Source organism: Populus nigra, chromosome 9 (assembly GCF_951802175.1).
Source record: "Populus nigra chromosome 9, ddPopNigr1.1, whole genome shotgun sequence".
NCBI lineage: Eukaryota > Viridiplantae > Streptophyta > Magnoliopsida > Malpighiales > Salicaceae > Populus > Populus nigra.
The window spans coordinates 11348628-11368816 of NC_084860.1; the positions used below are offsets into that span (position 1 = coordinate 11348628).

At 36.4% G+C, this 20189-nt stretch overlaps 1 protein-coding gene, 1 long non-coding RNA gene and 1 pseudogene across 2 annotated transcripts; 1 reads left to right on the forward strand and 2 right to left on the reverse strand.

Annotated features, from left to right (window-relative positions):
• The first annotated feature begins 249 nt into the window (after window positions 1-249).
• Window positions 250-17711, forward strand: LOC133703904 (11-oxo-beta-amyrin 30-oxidase-like). The gene is made up of 3 exons (XM_062128643.1): window positions 250-580; window positions 17012-17509; window positions 17652-17711. The coding sequence occupies exons 1-2, from the start codon at window positions 287-289 to the stop codon at window positions 17435-17437; spliced, it is 720 nt and encodes a 239-aa protein (XP_061984627.1). The 5' UTR covers window positions 250-286; the 3' UTR covers window positions 17438-17509; window positions 17652-17711.
• Window positions 8366-16905, reverse strand: LOC133703551 (solanesyl diphosphate synthase 2, chloroplastic-like; annotated as a pseudogene).
• A 1307-nt stretch (window positions 17712-19018) lies between the features above and the next one.
• LOC133702913 (uncharacterized) lies at window positions 19019-19332 on the reverse strand. Its single transcript, XR_009843802.1, has 2 exons — window positions 19201-19332; window positions 19019-19122 (listed from the first exon to the last, which is right to left on the reverse strand). It is a non-coding gene; the product is annotated as an uncharacterized LOC133702913 (long non-coding RNA).
• Window positions 19333-20189: the final 857 nt, after the last annotated feature.

The following is a 20189-nucleotide window of genomic DNA, read 5'->3' on the forward strand; positions in this document are numbered from 1 at the left end:
CCCCGCCTTGATATTTTTTCATTAAAAGATTATTTAGTGTGTAGACTTTTATTTTGCATGATAAAAAGACTTTTTTTACTTTCGGAATCAACAAAACTTAAAGCGGTTGACTAAAGATTTTTATTTTATTTTTTTTAAATTTTTAAACAGTAAAAATATTTCTTTATCCTGGGATCAAAAAATTATTGGGCTATTGGACAAATTTTTTTTTTGTTTTTCCATTATTCATATTTATAAAGTATAAAAAGCTTCTCTTAATGCTCCCATCAATAAAAGAGAGCAAGCAATGAGTGCTGGTGAAGATGCAAAGAATGACTTGTTGGGTTTACTTCTGGAATCCAATTTTAGAGAAATACAAGAGCATGGAAATACCAAGAGCGTCGGAATGAGCATTGAAGATGTGATTGACGAATGTAAAATATTCTACGTTGCTGGACAAGAAACAACCTCAGTTCTTCTTACCTGGACCATGGTTTTATTGGCTCAGTATCCGAATTGGCAAGCACGCGCAAGAGAAGAGGTTGTGCAAGTCTTTGGTAACAAAACACCAGATTTCGATGGGCTAAATCACCTTAAAGTTGTGAGTATTTCTCTGCATTTGCAACTGAATTCGTCTAAATCAATATTGTCTTCTTTATTGTTAAGAACACAGAGCATTCTTGCATTTAAAATGCTAGCTTAGGTATCCTTTGAAGAAAAAGTAAGATAGCAGAAAAAAAACGTTCATGTTTTCTTTCGTTGAAATATTAATCGGCCAAAATGACGGGGAAAAGCAACCAACAGATGAGTACGCAAGCAAGCTAGGAGGTGACATCTATATACATTAAGAATGAGATTTACTAGTTCTTGGATCAACATAAAAATTCTCAAGCTTAGGTATCCTTTGAAATCCCTCCAAACTGCAACATCGTTCCAGCCTTAGAAACCTCTATCTCTCGTGGTTTTTTTTGTCTTTTTTTGAGCTTCATACAAAAAATCACACAACTTACTTCACGCAACCAAAAATTACATTTCAAAACATAATTTTTTGTCTAAAAAAAATCTTGTATTGTTTACGATATTACCTAGTTGCCACGTGATTTTCCCACACCCTCCTCGCCACAGTGTTATGCTCACTGTCCCAGCAGAATTTTTTCTGTTTATAAATAATTAATTTTAAATAAAAAAATAATTTATTTACAATTATATTAATAATTTATTAGAAATAAGCTGAAAATTATAAATTAACACCAACCTCAAACCTGTCAAACCATGCATTGATTTGAGGCATCCATTCACGATGCTTGGATATCTGACTCCATTGAAACAATGAAATCTCCATCAACGATTTAAACGCTGATGATATTACTCGGGAGGCTTCAATGTTTGTGAACCTAAAAATAAATGAAATAAATTCAATAGTGATTACTTCATAAATTATGTTGTAATGTTTTTTTTTTTAAAAAAAAACTAAAACCTTAACAAACTTACATTGAAAGGTCGTCCTTCCACTGTGCCTCGTACTTGCGGGTAAATTGATTCCGCTGCGAAGGCACACCGCCTCTGCGCTGTGAAGTAGCGCTGGAAGAGGCAGCAACAATTGACGGTGCAGGTGGAGGCACCTAAGGAAATATCATCCTCGCTGCTAGACTAACTAGCTACGACCATACGTGAGCGACCAGCTCTGGTATTCATTCTACGCATCTATACAATTCTATACAAATAATTATATAATTAAATTCAAATGTTTTAAAAAAATTCGACAGCACCTCCCCTATACTAGATACTACCCAAATCCACAAACCTGCACATATTAACAATAGCCACAACCAATTGACCCAATCTATACTAATTATTCCAACATATTCAATTACTAATCCTAAGGTAAATTCAACATTAAGAATTACAATTCAACAAATTATTCAATAGTTATGCCAACACAACAATAAAATATATTCAATAAAAAAAACTCTAGACTAACAATTAAAATTAATGGAAAAAATTAAACATAAATCATGCAATAATAGAGTAAAGTTAACAATTATTCCAAAATATTCAATTACTAATACTAAGGTAAATTCAACATTAACAATTACAATTCAAAAAATTATTCAATAATTATGCCAATACAACAAAACAATAAATTAAAAAAAAAACTCTAGAATAACAATCAAAATAAATGGAAAAAATTAAACATAAATCATGCAATAATAGAGTAAAATTAATAATTATTCCAAAATATTCAATTACTAATTCTATTGTAAGTTCAACATTAACAATAAATAATCAACAACTTAACTGATAATAATTATAACAATACAACAATAAAAAATATTCAATAAATTCAAAAAAAAAAACTATAGACTTTAGCAATGAATTATGCTTACTTTAATAATGTGTTGAATTCAATACTTTATCTACATTACAAAAAATACACCAAAACAAAAGACATAGCAAAAAAATAGCAAAAAAAAAAAACCCTTAAAGTAAAATGAAATAGAAGAAACACATACCTTTTAAACTGATGAAGATTCACAAGAAAGCTTGCTAGAGATTGCAGGTGAAAGCTTTGAAGAATGGAGAGGAAAAGAATCGGTGAAAAAATGAGGAGAAGAAAAAATAAACTGAAGAGGTGGTCGTTGGAACTTATATGGAAGTTTTATTGATGGATTCACCGACGGATATAAAATTAATTATTATTTTAATTTATTCCATCGGTGAAGTGTTAAAAATCCGTCGGTAAGTTTTGAATTTCGAAACCAAAATTTTAATGACCCTCCATATTTTTCTTGGTCCGTCGGTAATTCCGTCGGCAAGATCACGCGGTCAGAGATGCATTTAATGCACAACCCTTTGGAATTCGCACAGTCCGTTGGTAATTTTGTCGGTAAAATTGACCCGCCGACAACTTACTGATGAAAATATATCCGTCGGTATATACGTTGGTGAATGTGGCATTTCAAGTAATTATTTTCGAACTCTCTGTGAAATGTTGACGGACTTATGCTGTCGGTATTAACGTCGGTGATTGTGGCATTTCAAGTAATTATTTTCAAACTCTCTATGAGATGCCGATGGACTTATTCCGTCGGTATGGACGTCGGTGATGGTGGCATTTCAAGTAATTATTTTTGAACTCTCTGTGAGATGCCGACAGATCGACTTATTCCGTCGGTATGGACGTCGATGATTGTGGCATTTCAAGTAATTATTTCGTGTTATAAAATATATCATCCATGATCTATAATTATTTCAAGTAATTATTTCATGATTGTGGCATTTCAAGTAATAAATATTTCATGTTACAAAATATATCATCCATAATCTAAATTACATGAAAAAAAGGGTTTTATATAGGGCTTCATTTTGATAGTTAGTCAGAATTTTCTTCTTCTTCATCATCAATTGAATAGCCATCACCTTCATCGCAATCTTCAATATGGATATCATCTTCTTCATCGACATTTGCTTGTCCGCTAGAGGTCAAAACAACATTCAACTCCTCTGCGTCAACATCAACAAGACTATCATCGAAAATACAAAAATTTGAATTTTCTTCCAATTCAATTGAAGGAGCAACTCGATATGGTTCAACCAACTCACTAACTTGAAAGACTTTATCTCGCACACTTGTGTCTTCGTTCTCATCCTGAACAACCTCGACATGACCCCGGGGTTTCGTTTTTAAAACGGACAACCAATCCACTCTTGATCGATCCTTTCTAAATGAAGGGGTGTATGTGTAATAAACTTGTTGACATTGCTTTGCGAAAACAAAGACATCGTTTATGTTGTGGAGTTTAGCTTTTGAGTTGATTTCGACTAGACCATAGTGCGGATCAACTCTGATTCCTCTGTCAGTCGTGTCATACCAATAGCATTTGAATAAAAATGCTCTATTCTGCTCGTTATGATATTGCAGTTCGACGACCTCTTATAATCTACCATAGTAGTCAACTTTTAACTCACTACTAGTGGATCCCTTAACACAAACACCATTGTTGTATGTCTTTCTTCCTTGCCCGTATTCTTCAGTATGGAAAACATATCCATTGACAAAATACCCATTGTAGCACTTACATTTTCTTTCAGGCCCTAGGCTTAGTGAAGACAATAACTTAGACGCACTCCTTCCCATTTGATAAACCTTGTATGTAATGTACATCAATAAACAGTAAATGAACGAGAATCTTGTAATGACATGCATACGTACAGTAATTTTGCAAGTTATAATGAGTTTGTGATAATGCTTACATGTGTTCTGAACCACGTGGCAAACTGTTCACTTTGTAATTGAAAGATCTGGGATTCGGTCAGCTGTGAGTTATTGAAGAGCAAATATTGTCGATGTTGCCTACAAGTGATAATGAGTGTATGATATTACAATACATAATTAACAGTATATTACTAACAAAGTTTAATTAGTATAAACTTACTGAATAAAAGGTCTCAGCTCATCACAGTTAAATAGAACATAGTTGTGTGCTTGTTTGAACTCTATTTCCGACAAATATCTTCCTCTTACGGCATTTTTAGGTGTGGGTCATCTAGTATTGGAGAATATTGACAAGTTCCCACTAGAAGGCACTTCACTGCCATCATCATGTCGTGGAACGCGATTGATTCTCATTCTCAGATGAGGTTCGAAATAGTACGAGATAAATGTTGAGATCTTCTCAACAATATAGGCCTCACATATCGAAGCCTCAACATGCGCCTTGTTCTTAACCTTTTTCTTGAGATTAAACAAGTACCTGCATTGAATTAATAAAGTATTTTCAATTAAGAAAAACATAGAAAATACTTTTATATATGAATTACATGGCAACTGTAATATCTAACCATTCGAATGGGTATATCCATCTATATTGGACCAGTCCTCCAACTTTTGCCTCGAATGGTAGATGTATAAGGAGATGCTCCATTGAGTCAAAAAATGATGGAGGGAATATCATCTCAAGTTTGCATAGTGTCTCGATGATATTCGTTTGAAGCCTCTCAATGTGCTCAAGATTCAACTTGCTAGAGCATATATCTCTGAAGAAATGACCAATCTCCGTGAGTGCATCCCATATTCCTTTTGGCAATAAATCACGAAAAGCTAATGGGATGAGTGTTTGCATAAACACATGGTAGTCATGACTCTTCATTCTATACAATCTACAATCCTCTATATTAATCAGCCTTGATATGTTCGATGCATGTTCATCCATAAAATGCAGACTCTTAAGCTATTTGTAGACTAGCAGTTGTGTGTTTTTCTCTAATACGAAGCTTGCTCTTGGTTTTGCGACTCGTGACTCATCATAAACCAACTCCATATTTTTACGGTTATAGTATAAAGCTATATCCAATCTAGCCTTGATGTTGTCCTTTGTCTTCCCTTTCACATCCATGACGGTGTTGAAAATGTTCTCAAACATGTTCTTTTCGATGTGCATGACGTCAAGGTAATGGCGGAGTAGATTGGTCTTCCAATAAGGAAGCTCCCAAAAGATACTTTGCTTTACCCAATTATAGGTCAAATCAAAACCAGGAAACTTTTGCTTACCTGATTGAAGGCCAAACACAATGTCACCGTACTCTGAGACAACATCATGCAATTCTTCACCAGAAAGACACGGGGATGCAACATCGTTTTTCAACTCTACCAACAAAGAAATCTTTTCTATTCTTTCTGTACCTGTGATTAAGTGGCAAGAAGCGACGGTGACAGTAAAAAAAAGAAGCTTTACCTCCGTTTGCTAGCTTGAATGCCTTGTGGTTTTCCATGCAGTATGGACATGCGAGTTTCCCATGCGTGCTCCAACCAGAAAGCATTTCATAAGCTGGAAAATCATTGATAGTCCACATCAAAGCCGCCCTCATAAGGAAATTTTGTTTTCTCGATATATCATAAGTCAGAACTTCGGAGGACCACAACTGCGCCAACTTATCAATCAATTGCCGAAGACAAACATCTATATTCCGCCCCGGACTGCTTGGACCGGGTATCACAGTAGATAAAAACATGAACTCCGGCCTCATACACATTCTCGGTGGCAAGTTATAAACTGTGAGTATGACCGGCCAACAAGAATAAGGAGCAGTAAATGACCCAAATGGGTTGAATCTGTCTGTACACAACCCAAGACGCACATTCCTTGATTCAGCTGAAAAGTAAGGATGCACACTGTTAAAGAGTTTCCATGCTTCGCCGTCAGAAGGATGCACCATCACTCCATCAACCGCATCATGTGCTTGGTGCCATGTCATGTGCTCAGCAGTCCTTAGTGACATGAATAACCTCTGTAGTCTAGGTGTGATCGGGAAGTATCTAAGTTTTTTATATGCCACTAGAGTCTTTCCCCTACCATTTCTAGGTTTGTAACGGGAATGCCCGCATGTCATGCACTCGGTCATCTCAACATTTTCAAGGTAGTATAAGATGCAGAAGTTAGGGCACATGTTAATTTTCTGGTATCCTAAACCGAGGGGTTTCATCATGGACTTCGCAGCATAGAAGTTCTCTTTCAGCCTGTTCCCTTCAGGTAAAATGCTTCTTGCCCATTCAATAACCTTATCATATCCAGCCTCACTCAACCCATGATCTGACTTGATGGTGAATACCTATGCTACGACTGATAATTTATTGTGGTTCGTGCAGCCATCCCATAATGGTTCGTCAGAATCTTTTTCAACAAATCAAAAAACCTAGCTGCATCTGCATTAGGTTCTTCTTTTACGATTGGACATTGACTGACATTACCTTGATTCATTCTCATTGCATCCATAACCATATTTCTGTAAGGATTAGTGTTGTCATTTGCCGCTTCATGCACGTTGCTAGCACTAGAAGTAGACTCAACCATCGTTTCTCCCATTCTCCTCTTACTAATAAATACTTCTCCATGTGCATACCAACACTGGTAATTCTCCATAAACCCTTTGTGTAGAAGATGCATCATTACAACATCTGGATACAGATATTTTTTATTTTGACACTTCCTGCATGGACACCTAATACCGCCTCCAGTAAAATTTCTTGGAATAGATGTTGCGAAATTAATAAAACCCTGAACCCCGTTACAATAATCAATCCTTCGCAATCCATAGGGTGAATCTCGATACATCCATGAACGATCATCCATGACTTATATCGAACCTCTATAAAATTATGATAACATCATGTATTAATTAACTAAGTTAGGTAAATAAACTTGCAAAAATATTACTTTACCTCGAGATTATCCAACAAACCAATCACAACTTCTCATAAATATTAAATATTCATTATCATTTATCAACGTCCATACAAATTAATATATATAAATTTACAGAAATTACCACTCCGCAATACCATTGATAAAACTTTAAACGGACCCATTAAGCAAGCTATTAATTATTTCAAAACAGCACATGTAATTTGGTAGTTCTATAAAGTTTTAACAATTTAACAAACAAATACAATCTTATAAAATCTAAAACAAATTAACCATAACAAGTATAGAATTATACATTCATATACTACAAGTTTGTTTGAGAAATAACAATAAAACATGTACATCTACTACAAAATACATATACTAAAAAACAATAAAATTGACATTTAATTAAATGTTAAAATTTAAAAAGATAGAATTACTTACTAAAATTGATAAAATCCGTCGGTAAATCAGAACATGGATGCTGTGACCACAAAACTTCAAGAAATATAACTTGTTGTGCTGAAAAGAGGGAGATTTTTGTTTGAGGGGGAGGGGGGCTGGTTGTTTGCAGATGAGGAGAGTTGGGATGAGAAAGGGGAGGAGAGGGTTGGCAGAAAGGACATATATTAACTTTTTTCGACAGTTTCACCGATGGATTTTCCGTCGGTCATTCTGACGGAAAAATCGACACGTCACCGTACGGAACTGCCATTTCAAATCCCTCGGTGATTTCGTCGGCATTTTAAACGGCGAACCGGTCATGTCACTGTACGGGCTGCCATTTTGAATCCGTCGATAATTCCGTCGGTAAAAATAACCCCGCCAAAACCTCCACGTCAACGACCCGTCATTTTTTTAATTCGAAACATTTTCTATCGGTAATTTCGATCTCAAATTACTGACATAACTATTCTGTCGGTAAATCCATTGCTATTAAGCGAATTTCTGATAGTTACTTGACATTTCACCATCTTCTTGGATGTGCTTTTGGAAGAAGATGGGCGGTATTGTGTTCTCTCCCATATAATGGCGTGTAATGGCATATAGTATTAGTTTTTTCTCTCTCTCTCTCTCTCCCACCAAGTGTTTAGGGTTAGATAGCTACTGTAAGAAAATACATGTAATTAACTGAAACTAAAGTAATGATCGTATATGGTCTTATGTAAAAAACAGTACAATTTTTATATTTGGCTCGCTTACTAAATGACTGGCTCAGTTAAACTAATCGGAAGAAGGGTGTGACTTATGGTTCCTTCAAGGTATGGTCGATTATTTCTCTGTACTGGAGCAGTCAGGTTCCCCTTTGCCAGGTCACTGCCAGCTGGCTTCCCCGGCAGCTCTGCTGACTGTGTAAAATCTAATATGTCATCCACAACTTGGAAGGATAGACCAAGATTCTTACCATATTCATACATTAGCATGCAAACATGACTGTCCACCCCACTAAAAATAGCAGCTCCTTTGGTACTAGCAGCAATTAAGGAGGCTGTCTTGTAGTAAGTTCAAGATCACAGTCGAACAAGCTAGATTCCTGCTTTATTTCACCCTCTGCAAAATCCTTGATAACCTGTCATTGAGCAAGTACAATTGTAAATCAGCTTCATTTACAATTTTTTTAAAATTAAGTAATATATAGCATAGTGCAAGAACTCCAAGGTTATATCAGACACTGGACTATATATACACGGAGAATGGAGTAGCAGACCTACCGAGCTGATAAGCTTAATGATTTCAATATTTTCAAGATTTGCTAGGTAACATGACGATTGAGCAAACATAAAGTCCCCAGCCAGTACTGCTACCCTTGTACCATAGTGTTGATGAACAGTTTCCTTCCCAGCAAATTAGCAGCAGTGAACTGAAACTCAGAGAAGGCCTTGCAGTAGGCCCAAAATTAAATTAGAAACAAAAAACAAAATGCAAAATGCAATAAAGTGTGTAATAGATATTTCAGTTTTGCTACTCTACTTGATGTGATAAGTATGAGATCCAATGATCGCGCGGTCAGTACCAGTGATTACTTAGCATATTTCCTTCAGTTTTTAATCTCTGATTAGGGAGCAATTATTTTAACAGTGAAAGTAGTGTATTAGATCACTTTGGATGTGCACATTCAAGCTCATCTCCAGTCAATAGGCTCTAGCATAGTGATTTACATTGAAAGCAGGCTTCAGCTATCACTCATCTATGACATACTGACTGATAAGTAGTGATATATGGCTTAAAATCTCACTCGTCTATGACATACTCTCAGATAAAGTGATGTCTCTCTTCAGATTCCCATAAGTTTATAGGCTTTTTAGAAAGAAAGGATACATATTTCATTGGATCTTCATACAATACAGTGCACAAGCCCATTCAACCAAATATTTCTTCACAATCCCTGCTTGGAAGAATAATCGATAAATTCAGTTGCTGTTCTTAAGGGAAATAGGATTCTAGGGCAACGAACAAGTCCAAATAATCAAAGTTGGCTTCAAAAAATCATAATTTTCATCTCACAGCTAGGTTGACAAGGTCTAACTAATATGCGAGCTTGTTGGTCATCCATCTATTAGAACCCTTCTCTCTTCAGCCTTGGACTGGCTCTGCAAAACTCTAAACAGGGCAAATGGAATTAAAACTTATAATCCTTGGATACATTTCATGAAGCTTTTATATTTAAATCTTTGCATATGTCTAGAAATACTCATTTAGAAATTCTCCAAATGAAGCTAATTTAGGGAGTACAACCATGATATATGTTCTATAAACTGATCTTCTAGTTGCAGTAAGACACAAGACCTTATCCAATACAGATTATAAAGCTAATAACCGGATTGAGTATTCTTTCCATCAAGCATGCTGTACAAGAATATCTGTAAGCATATTACAATAACCAAATAGAGTTTGTTTTCTGTTACCATTCCACAGCTACAAAGACCTCAGCGCTATACAAATACTAAGAATAGAGCATGCAAACTGTAAGTGGGCGTTGGTGACTAACATTAGATCCTTGTACACTGTAAGTTTTAAAATAGCTTGGGTTTTTTCAATAAGCATGTGTTGGTGAATGATGCAGTGACATTAATGAGATTTTTCAAGTTGCTTTGATGTGAGATTCGAAATCCTACCTCTTCACATGTCACTTTCATCCAATACATCGTCATGTATTAAACTTGCAGTGTGGATCATCTCAATAATCTCTGCTAAACGCCGATGTTCAGTTGTAAGTTCCCTGCAAAGCAGAAATGCAATATAATTTTTCTTTTCCATTCAGCACCGTACGAAGCCCTTAAATTCTGATAAAACTTACTTCAACCCAACTACTTCTGCCGTGGCTCTTGACACTAGAAAGACCAGAGCTGGTCACATTCTCTTCCCACCAGCACCAAATATCTGCTCAGCTGCAGACATTAAAACCGTATTTTCTGCAGCAACAATCTACCAGAGCATCTTCATCAGAAATATAAAAGGTTGGATATAAAGAACAAGAAAAAACTATTCTGATCCAGTGCAAAAAGGTATATGACTCATCAATATAGAGGGTAACAGATAATAGAAAGCACACAGGTAGAACATGGAAGCAGGTAAAAGTTCTTATGCAGTGGCCCTCTTTTGCGAACTCATCTTGTGCCAAAATAACCTTGTTTAATTGTACTAAAGTACAGAATCAGTGCTGAATTTAAATTTTTACGCACTACCGCTATGCCAACTTATATCAACTCTCAACATTTGTAGTGGTCTGTCAGCTAACCACTAGTTAATATATTGGTAAAAGTATAGCTACTTGTATAATCTCATGGAACCTCATTCTACTACAAGCAAACATTAACTATTCACTGATTAAGCATCATCCTGACATTCAGATAAATCATAATGCATCTTTCTATGGAATGAAGATGAATGAGCATGCACTTGAGCTAGGAACCAAATTCTCGAGGAAGAGACTAAGGAAGAAGAGCCGATTCCCAGCAAAATAAATTACATACAAGGATAGCTACCACAGCCACAGACTAACACAACAATTCAAGATGACATTTTGAAGCAAAACCACATTCGTATTCCAAGAATCAACAAATCATGAAACACCATCAACTTACATAAAGAATGATATGAAAATTCAGCATCTATCATTAGTGGCATGGAAGAACTCAATAGCATGCAATAACAACGTCCTAACATATGTCTAACTACACAATATCTAACATGTATTAACTACTCAACAACAAATATTTAAAATGGGCACTCACTGACCGAAGATTTTGCTTAAGAGTCTGAAGATCAGCAGCAACCACTTCAAACAAATTTGTTAATGAAACTAGTTCTCTTTGTTGGTGGGAAAAACCACTGGTGGTGGCTTTGAAACACTCAGAGAGAATAAAATACATTTTTTTATTTCAACAACAATAAGCTTACAATAATTAAACAAAAGCTCAATACACACCCTCTTTTTCTCTCTGGTGACCCTTTTTTTCTCTCTAGTGTTTCTCTCTAATCTCTCTACACATAATAGCATAAACTTAGAAGCCTATTTATACACAAATTGAAAGTAAGAAAAATCAAACTTCAAGTGTGAAGGCTGCTGACGGCATACAGCTGGTGACTGGTGGCTAGCGGCTATAAGTGGTGGTTGGGCAGTGACAATTGGTGGCTGCAAGTGGTGGTTGCCTTCCTTAACCTTCTAGATTGAGTTTACTTCAACAAATTTCCCCTTTAAACTCAATCGAGGGATGTCATGTCAAGCATGAACTTCAATCTGATAAATATTTCTCCATTCAACGGCTTTGTAATGATATTTGCAATTTGATCATTTGTCTTGCATGATATCAGTTCAACTTCTTTGTTTTTCACATGTTCTCGGATAAAGTGATGACGTGTATCAATGTGTTTACTTCTTTCATGATACACTGGATTCTTTGCTAATGCAATCGCTGATCGATTATCAATATAAATCTCTGTAGGATTTTCTTGAGGAAATCCCAAATGCTTCAGCATATTCCTTAACCATATTAAATGGCATATAGCTGAGTTGGCAGCAACATACTCAACTTCACAGCTTGATAACATTACTATCGATTGCTTCTTGGATGACCATGTGAAAGATGTATCTCTCATGAAAAAGACAAATCCCGTTGTGCTTTTCCTTTCATCCAGATCTCTACCCCAATCACTATCCGAGTAGCTAACAAGATTGAAGTTTGTACTTGAGGTATAAAACATGCCTTCATTTATTGTTCATTTGATGTAGCGAAGAATTCTCTTGGCTGCATTCAAGTGAGACTGGTCTGGTGTCTCCATGTATCTGCTGATTAGACCAACTCCGTAGAGTATATCTGGTCTGGTACATGTCAAGTACCTTAAGCTTCCTATTAAGCTTTTTAAGTAAGTTGGATCAACATTTCCAACTTTACTTTTCCTCAATTCTAGTCCATTCTCAACTAGAGTTGATACCGGATTGCAACTTTCCATCTTGAACCTTTCAAGAATATCTTTGGCATAACTGCTTTGGGATACAAAAATCCCTTCTTCTTTCTGCACCACTTCTAAGCCAAGAAAATGTGCCATCAGACCAATGGCTGTCATCTCAAACTCCTGTACCATGCTTTTCTTGAAGGCTTCAAACATTGTAGGGTTGTTACTGGTGAATAGCAAATCATCAACATAAAGGCATGCAAATAATAAGCTATCATCCGCTTCTTTCTTCACATATATTGCATGTTCATATGGACACTTTTCAAATCCATTTTCTTAAAAATACCTGTCAATTCTGGTATTCCAAGCACGCGGAGCTTGCTTCAAACTGTAGAGGGCTTTCTTCAACTTGTGTACCTTGCTTTCATTTTCAGCTTCAATGTATCCAAGTGGTTGTTCAACATAGATTTCTTCTTCTAGGAAGCCATTCAGAAATGCTGACTTCACATCGAGTTGATAGATCTTCCATCTATGTTGTGCAGCTAGTGAAATCATTCGTCTGATTGTCTTTAGCCGGGTTACTAGAGCAAATACTTCTCCATAGTCAATGCCTTCTCTCTGTTTGTAGCCTTTTACTACTGATCTTGCTTTGTATCTTTACACTTCTCCTTTTGCATTCTTCTTTGTCTTATAGACCCATTTGACACCTATTGCTTTCTTGTTTTCTGGTAGATTAGTCAGCTTCCAGGTATCATTCTTCTCAATGGCATGTATTTCTTCATCCATTGCTTCTATCCACTTCTCTTCTGTGACAGCTTCGTTGAAGTTAAGTGGGTCATTATCTGCAAAGAAACAAAATAAAGTTGTATCTTCCATGACTTAAGTGGCATCGTACAACTCGTCTAGATTTCTCATCCTTCTTGGTCCTTCTGATGAGGATGCTGATGATGGTGTTGATGATGATTTTGGTGTGTTTCTCCTGTTGAATACAGGGAATCTGTGTACCAGACTTTGTGGCTCTACTGGTAATATTGGACCTTCTGCAAGTACTATTGGTACTTCCACTTCGTCTTCAAGGATCAAATCAGTGCTGATCCATTTGACTGCTTCTTGATCATCATTCCATTGCCAAGTTTTATCTTTTTTAAAGCCACTCTTCACTGTTGGTGATGACACTCAAACACTTTGCTGCATCATATTGGATGTTTAAAGGAAACATCCTATTCTTGGACATCTTCACATAGGCAATCAATCTCCCATTGTAGTCTATAATTGTCATATGACAATTCTTCGTGTAAAGAGTATAACCTTTTCTCCATAAGTTGACCTATACTCACCAAGTTATGCTTTATGGCCGAGACATAGTAAACATCTGCGATGTAGCTATGATCGTCATTCTTCAACTTGATTGGGATGTTGCCTTTACCTTTGAATGAAACTTTTGAGGTATCTCCAAATGTGACTAGACCTTGTATGGTCTCATCTAGATCATCAAATAGATCTCGTTGGCCACACATGTGATTGTTGGCTCCAGTATCTAGATACCAAATATTCTCTTGATTCTCACCAAGTCCTTGTTGGACAAATAATGCAGCTGCTCCTCTGTTGTTGGCATCCTCCTCTGCATAGTTGGCTTGTTCACATACCTCTAATGGAGCTTTCCTTCGACATTCAGTGCTATAGTGCCCAAATTGATTGCAATTATAACACTGGATATTCCTCTTGTCACGGTTATTGTAACCGTCTCCTCTTCCTCTAGGAGTGAATGCTTGTTGTCCTCGACCTCCTCTAGTGGTATTTCTGCCACCTTTTCCTCTGAAACCTGTATTCCAAGAACCTTTTTCTTAGAATTGCTGAAATCCTGCTCGTCTTTGTGGACTTCTTCCTTAAGTGGTATATCCACTTGTTGAAGTGTCCCCTTGCTCATATCTGTTTTTGAGAGATAATTTTGCTTGTAAGGCATGCTCAATTGCCTTATCTCCATTTCTTTTCTCATTCTTTTGCTCATGAGCTTGCAAAGAACTCATAAGCTCATCCACCATCAACTTCTCTACTTCTTTAGACTCTTCAATAGCAACAACAACAAAATCAAATTTTGGATCTAGGGATCTCAAAATTTTCTCAGTAATCCGAGCATTTGTGAGGGCTTCTCCATTTCTTCTCATCTGATTGACTATCACCATGATTCTTGTGTGATAATCAGAAATAGATTTTGAGGACTTCATTTGCAATAATTCAAATTCACCTCGCAAAGATTGGAGACGAATCTTCTTGATTCTGTCAACACCTTTGTATTTTTGTTGGAGAGCTTCCCATATTGCTTTTGATGTTTCTGCGGAAGCAATGATCTTAAATATTGCTTCATCAAGACCTTGATAAATGATGGTCTTTACTTTGTTGTCTTTCTTTCTATTGGCTTTGAGGACTTGCTTTTCTGCCTCTTGTAGAGTATCTTCTACTTCTTTGGACTTCGGTTCATCATAACCATATTGCACAATCTCTATACACTATTGCGAACCAAGAAATGCCTTCAATCTAATACACCAACTATCATAGTTGTCTTTGGTTAGCTTCGGGATGAGTCTTTGTGCATTTTCTGTAGTCATTTTGCTCTTTGAATGACTATATCACCTTTTGGGAGTTGAATTTGGCAAAACGGACACCGTAGATGGATCCGGAATACTCGAAACAATAGGGAACCGGTCTGACTTGGATGAAAATGGGTTAGAAATGGGCTGAACCGGTCAGGAAACCGGTTCTGGATGTCAGGCGGTTCGCTGGGATTGAACTGGGAATATTTTGGGGAATATTCTTCAGCGCGGCTAGCGGCGTGCTTACGGCTCGCCTTTAGAGGCGGCTCGGCTCGGCTCGAATATGGTGCGCATGGGCTACAGTGGCAGAATCTTCAAGTGGCGCGTGTGGGCTACCTTTTGCTCCGATGAAGCTGATTTTTGCACTAGTGAGTTCATATGGATGAAACCTACACTGTGGAATGATCAAAATGTGTTTTTGACAACTTTGAAAATTCAGATATATCCCAAAAACGCTTCTTCAGATATATCCCAAAAACGCTTCTCTTTTCTTACAAACGGGGCTCTAATACCAATTGTTGGTGGGAGAAACCACTGGTGGTGGCTTGGTGGCGGCTTTGAAACACTCAGAGGGGATAAAACACACTGTTTTATTTCAACAACAATAAGCTTACAATAATTAAACAAAAGCTCAATACACACCCTCTCTTTCTCTCTAGTGTTTCTCTCTAGTGTTTCTCTCTAATCTCTCCACACATAATAACATAAACTTAGCTGCCTATTTATACACAAATTGAAAGTAAGAAAAATTAAACTTAAAGTGTGAAGGCGGCTGACAGCATACAGCTGGTGGTTGGTGGCTACAAGTGGTGGTTGGGCGGTGATAACTGGTGGCTGTAAGTAGTGGTTGACTTCCTTGAACTTCTAGATTGAGTTTACTTCAACACTCTTGACTCTTTCTTCAAATTCAGAAGTACGGTGGGACCTTCAGCAACCCCTGTATCAAGCCAAAAATGAACAAAAATACCAACATTTCAAGCATTACAACATATTAAATCAATGGCAGGTGCTTTATTGATGAAGACCAAGCACTTAAATGTTATGTTAAGTAAATGGAATCACCAGAATCATAATGAATTAGGAAAGCACTAAACTGTGGTCAACAAAGAAATGGTTAATGAATGGCAACGGCCTGTGCTACTCTAAAGCAGATTCGATCAGTATTAGTAAGAAGTTACTGATTGTTATTTCTGTTGGATACAGACACTTAACTGTAATCCAACAAATTCAGATTGTTCCGTCGAATACAAATACATTCAGCATCAATAAGACACGAAACTAATACTCTAAGATTTCCTAAAACCAATTTTAAACATAAATACGAAAGGAAAAAACATGAATATCAAAAACAGGAAGCAAAACATAAAATCCAAATTAAAAAAAAAAAGAGTGCAAAAAACATGTACTAGCAAGTAAAGTCTCAGGGGTTTTTGTTGAAGAAACTCGACACCTAGCAATATCTCGCCGGCAACAAACCATTCTCCTGGAACCATAATCCCTGTTACAACTCTTAGAAACTGACTTTGCATAATTCCTCACCGAATACCTATCTATTGAATCACTGGAGGACAAGCTACAAGCCACCAAATGAAGTTTAGCCCTTCTAAAATCAAGATCACGGCAAGTCATTGACATCATTCTCAATAGCAACACCCCAAGAAAGCTAAAAAGAAACAATCTTTCGCTATCCACTTAAAATACCCAGATAGAAAATATTGCTCAATTTGCCATATAACTAACAGCCTGAGAAACAAATAGAGTATTCGGCATGTAGTATCATTTAGAAACAATCTACAATCCTTCAGTTTTTAATGAATTCTTACCATGTAGTATCATTTTCTCTTTTGATGCATGTTACAGGTTACCATGATTTTGTATGAAGTTCTTAGGTTATACCCGCCGGTAATTATGCTTAATCGAGATGTTCATGAAGAAATAAAGCTTGGAAATTTGCTATTACCTGCCGGAATGCAGATCTCGTTGCCAACAATCCTCCTTCACCAAGATCATGAACTATGGGGTGATGATGCCTCTGAGTTCAAACCAGAGAGGTTTGCTGAAGGTGTTTCAAAGGCAACAAAGAGTCAGGTCTCATTCCTTCCATTTGGATGGGGTCCTCGAATATGCGTTGGACAAAACTTTGCTTTGATTGAAGCAAAAATGGCTTTGGCAATGGTTTTACAGCGCTACTCTTTTGAGCTCTCTCCGTCGTATATTCATGCTCCTCGCACAGTCATAACTCTTCAGCCACAGCACGGTGCTCCAATGATATTACGTAAACTCTAAAATGTTTATATGTGACGGGTAAGAGTTATCCCAGGGTATAAAGGAGGCTGGATCTCCCAATAAACCAAACCAAAAAGAAAACCTCTAGTTTATAATATTATGTGCAAATTATGTTATCATGTCCAATGACATATTTGTCATATTAATCACAACATTATAGTACCGTGGGTTGTTTTGAGTGTTTTGATTTTTTTGTTATGAGCCCATTGATCGTAAAAGATTATTTGGGGTGTTTTTTTTTTTTTTCATAGTGAAAGGACTTTTTCATTTCTAAATTCAACAAAACTAAGAGCTATTGACTAAATAGTAAAAATATTTCTTTATTCTGAGATCAAAAAATTATTAGGCTATTGAACAATGATTTTTTTTTTTGTTTTTTCATTATTTATATATAATAAAAATATATTTTTGACCCTAGATAAGACAAAAAATCAGGTTTGTATTTAGAGGTATTTTAGTACTTTCATACAGCTTTTCACATAGCTTTTAGGTAATTACCAAGGTTATAAGAGTTTTTTTAGTATTTTTAAGTTGAGTTTTTAAGCCACACATCATCACTTTGGATGTGCACATTCAAGCTCATCTCCAGTCAATAGGCTCTAGCATAGTGATTTACATTGAAAGCAGGCTTCAGCTATCACTCATCTATGACATACTGACTGATAAGTAGTGATGTATGGCTTAAGATCTCACTCATCTATGACATACTCTCAGATAAAGTGATGTCTATCTTCAGATTCCCACAAGTTTATAGGCTTTTAAGAAAGAAAGGATACATATTTCATTGGATCTTCATACAATACAGTGCACAAGCCCATTCAACCAAATATTTCTTCACAATCCCTGCTTGGAAGAATAATAGATAAATTAAGTTGCTGTTCTTAAGGGAAATAGGATTCTAGGGCAATGAACGAGTCCAAATAATCAAAGTTGGCTTCAAAAAATCATAATTTTCATCTCAAAGCTAGGTTGACAAGGTCTAACTAATATGCGAGCCTGTTGGTCATCCATCTATTAGAACCCTTCTTTCTTCAGCCTTGGACTGGCTCTGCAAAACTCTAAACAGGGCAAATGGAATTAGAACTTATAATCCTTGGATACATTTCATGAAGCTTTTATATTTAAATCTTTGCCTATGTCTAGAAATACTCATTTAGAAATTCTCCAAATGAAGCTAATTTAGGGAGCACAACCATGATATATGTTCTATAAACTGATCTTTTAGTTATAGTAAGACACAAGACCAGAAGACCTTATCCAATACAGATTATAAAGCTGATAACCGGATTGAGTATTCTTTCCATCAAGCATGCCGTACAAGAATATCTGTAAGCATATTACAATAACCAAATAGAGGTTGTTGTCTGTTACCATTCCACAGCTACAAAGACCTCAGCGCTATACAAATACTAAGAATAGAGCATGCAAACTGTAAGTGGGCGTTGGTGACTAACATTAGATCCTTGTACACTGTAAGTTTTAAAATAGCTTGGGTTTTTTCAATAAGCATGTGTTGGTGAATGATGCAGTGACATTAATGAGATTTTTCAAGTTGCTTTGATGAGAGATTCGAAATCCTACCTCTTCACATGTCACTTTCATCCAATACATCGTCATGTATTAAACTTGCAGTGTGGATCATCTCAATAATCTCTGCTAAACGCCGATGTTCAGTTGTAAGTTCCCTGCAAAGCAGAAATGCAATATAATTTTTCTTTTCCATTCAGCACCGTACGAAGCCCTTAAATTCTGATAAAACTTACTTCAACCCAACTACTTCTGCCGTGGCTCTTGACACTAGAAAGACCAGAGCTGGTCACATTCTCTTCCCACCAGCACCAAATATCTGCTCAGCTGCAGACATCAAAACCGCATTTTCTGCAGCAACAATCTACCAGAGCGTCTTCATCAGAAATATAAAAGGCTGGATATAAAGAACAAGAAAAAACTATTCTGATCCAGTGCAAAAAGGTACATGACTCGTCAATATAGAGGGTAACAGATAATAGAAAACAGACAAGTAGAACATGGAAGCAGGTAAAAGTTCTTATGCAGTGGCCCTCTTTTGTGAACTCATCTTGTGCCAAAATAACCTTGTTTACTTGTACTTAAGTACAGATTCAGTGCTGAATTTAAATTTTTAGGCACTACCGCTATGCCAACTTATATCAACTCAGAATATTTGTAGTGGTCTATCAGCTAACCACTAGTTAATATATTGGTAAAAGTTCTTTCTTCATTGATCTACTAGGACATATGCTACTACAAGCAAACATTGACTATTCACTGATTAAGCATCATCCTAACATTCAGATAAATCATAATGCATCTAGGGAATGAAGATGAATGAGCATGCACTTGAGCCAGGAACCAAATTCTTGAGGAAGAGACTGAGGAAGAAGAGCCAATTCCCAGCCAAATAAATTAAATACAAGGATAACTACCACAGTCACAGACTAACACAACAATTCAAGATGGCATTTTGAAGCAAAACCACATTCGTATTCCAAGAGTCAACAAATCATAAAACACCATCAACTTACATAAAGCACATTATGAAAATTCAGCATCTATCATTATTGGCATGGAAGAACTCAATAGCATGCAATAACTATGTCCTAACATGTGTCTAAATACACAATATCTAACATGTATTAACTACTCAACAACAAATATCTAAAAAGGGCACTCACCGACCGGAGATTTTGCTTAAGAGTCTGAAGGTCAGCAGCAACCACTTCAAACAAATTCA

Bases quoted from the DNA above. Each gene is read 5' to 3' on its own strand.
- LOC133703904 (XM_062128643.1), top strand. From the start codon at position 287: ATGAGTGCTGGTGAAGATGCAAAGAATGACTTGTTGGGTTTACTTCTG. The intron at 581-17,011 runs GTGAGTATTTCT...TGCATGTTACAG, and splicing joins GGCTAAATCACCTTAAAGTT to GTTACCATGATTTTGTATGA.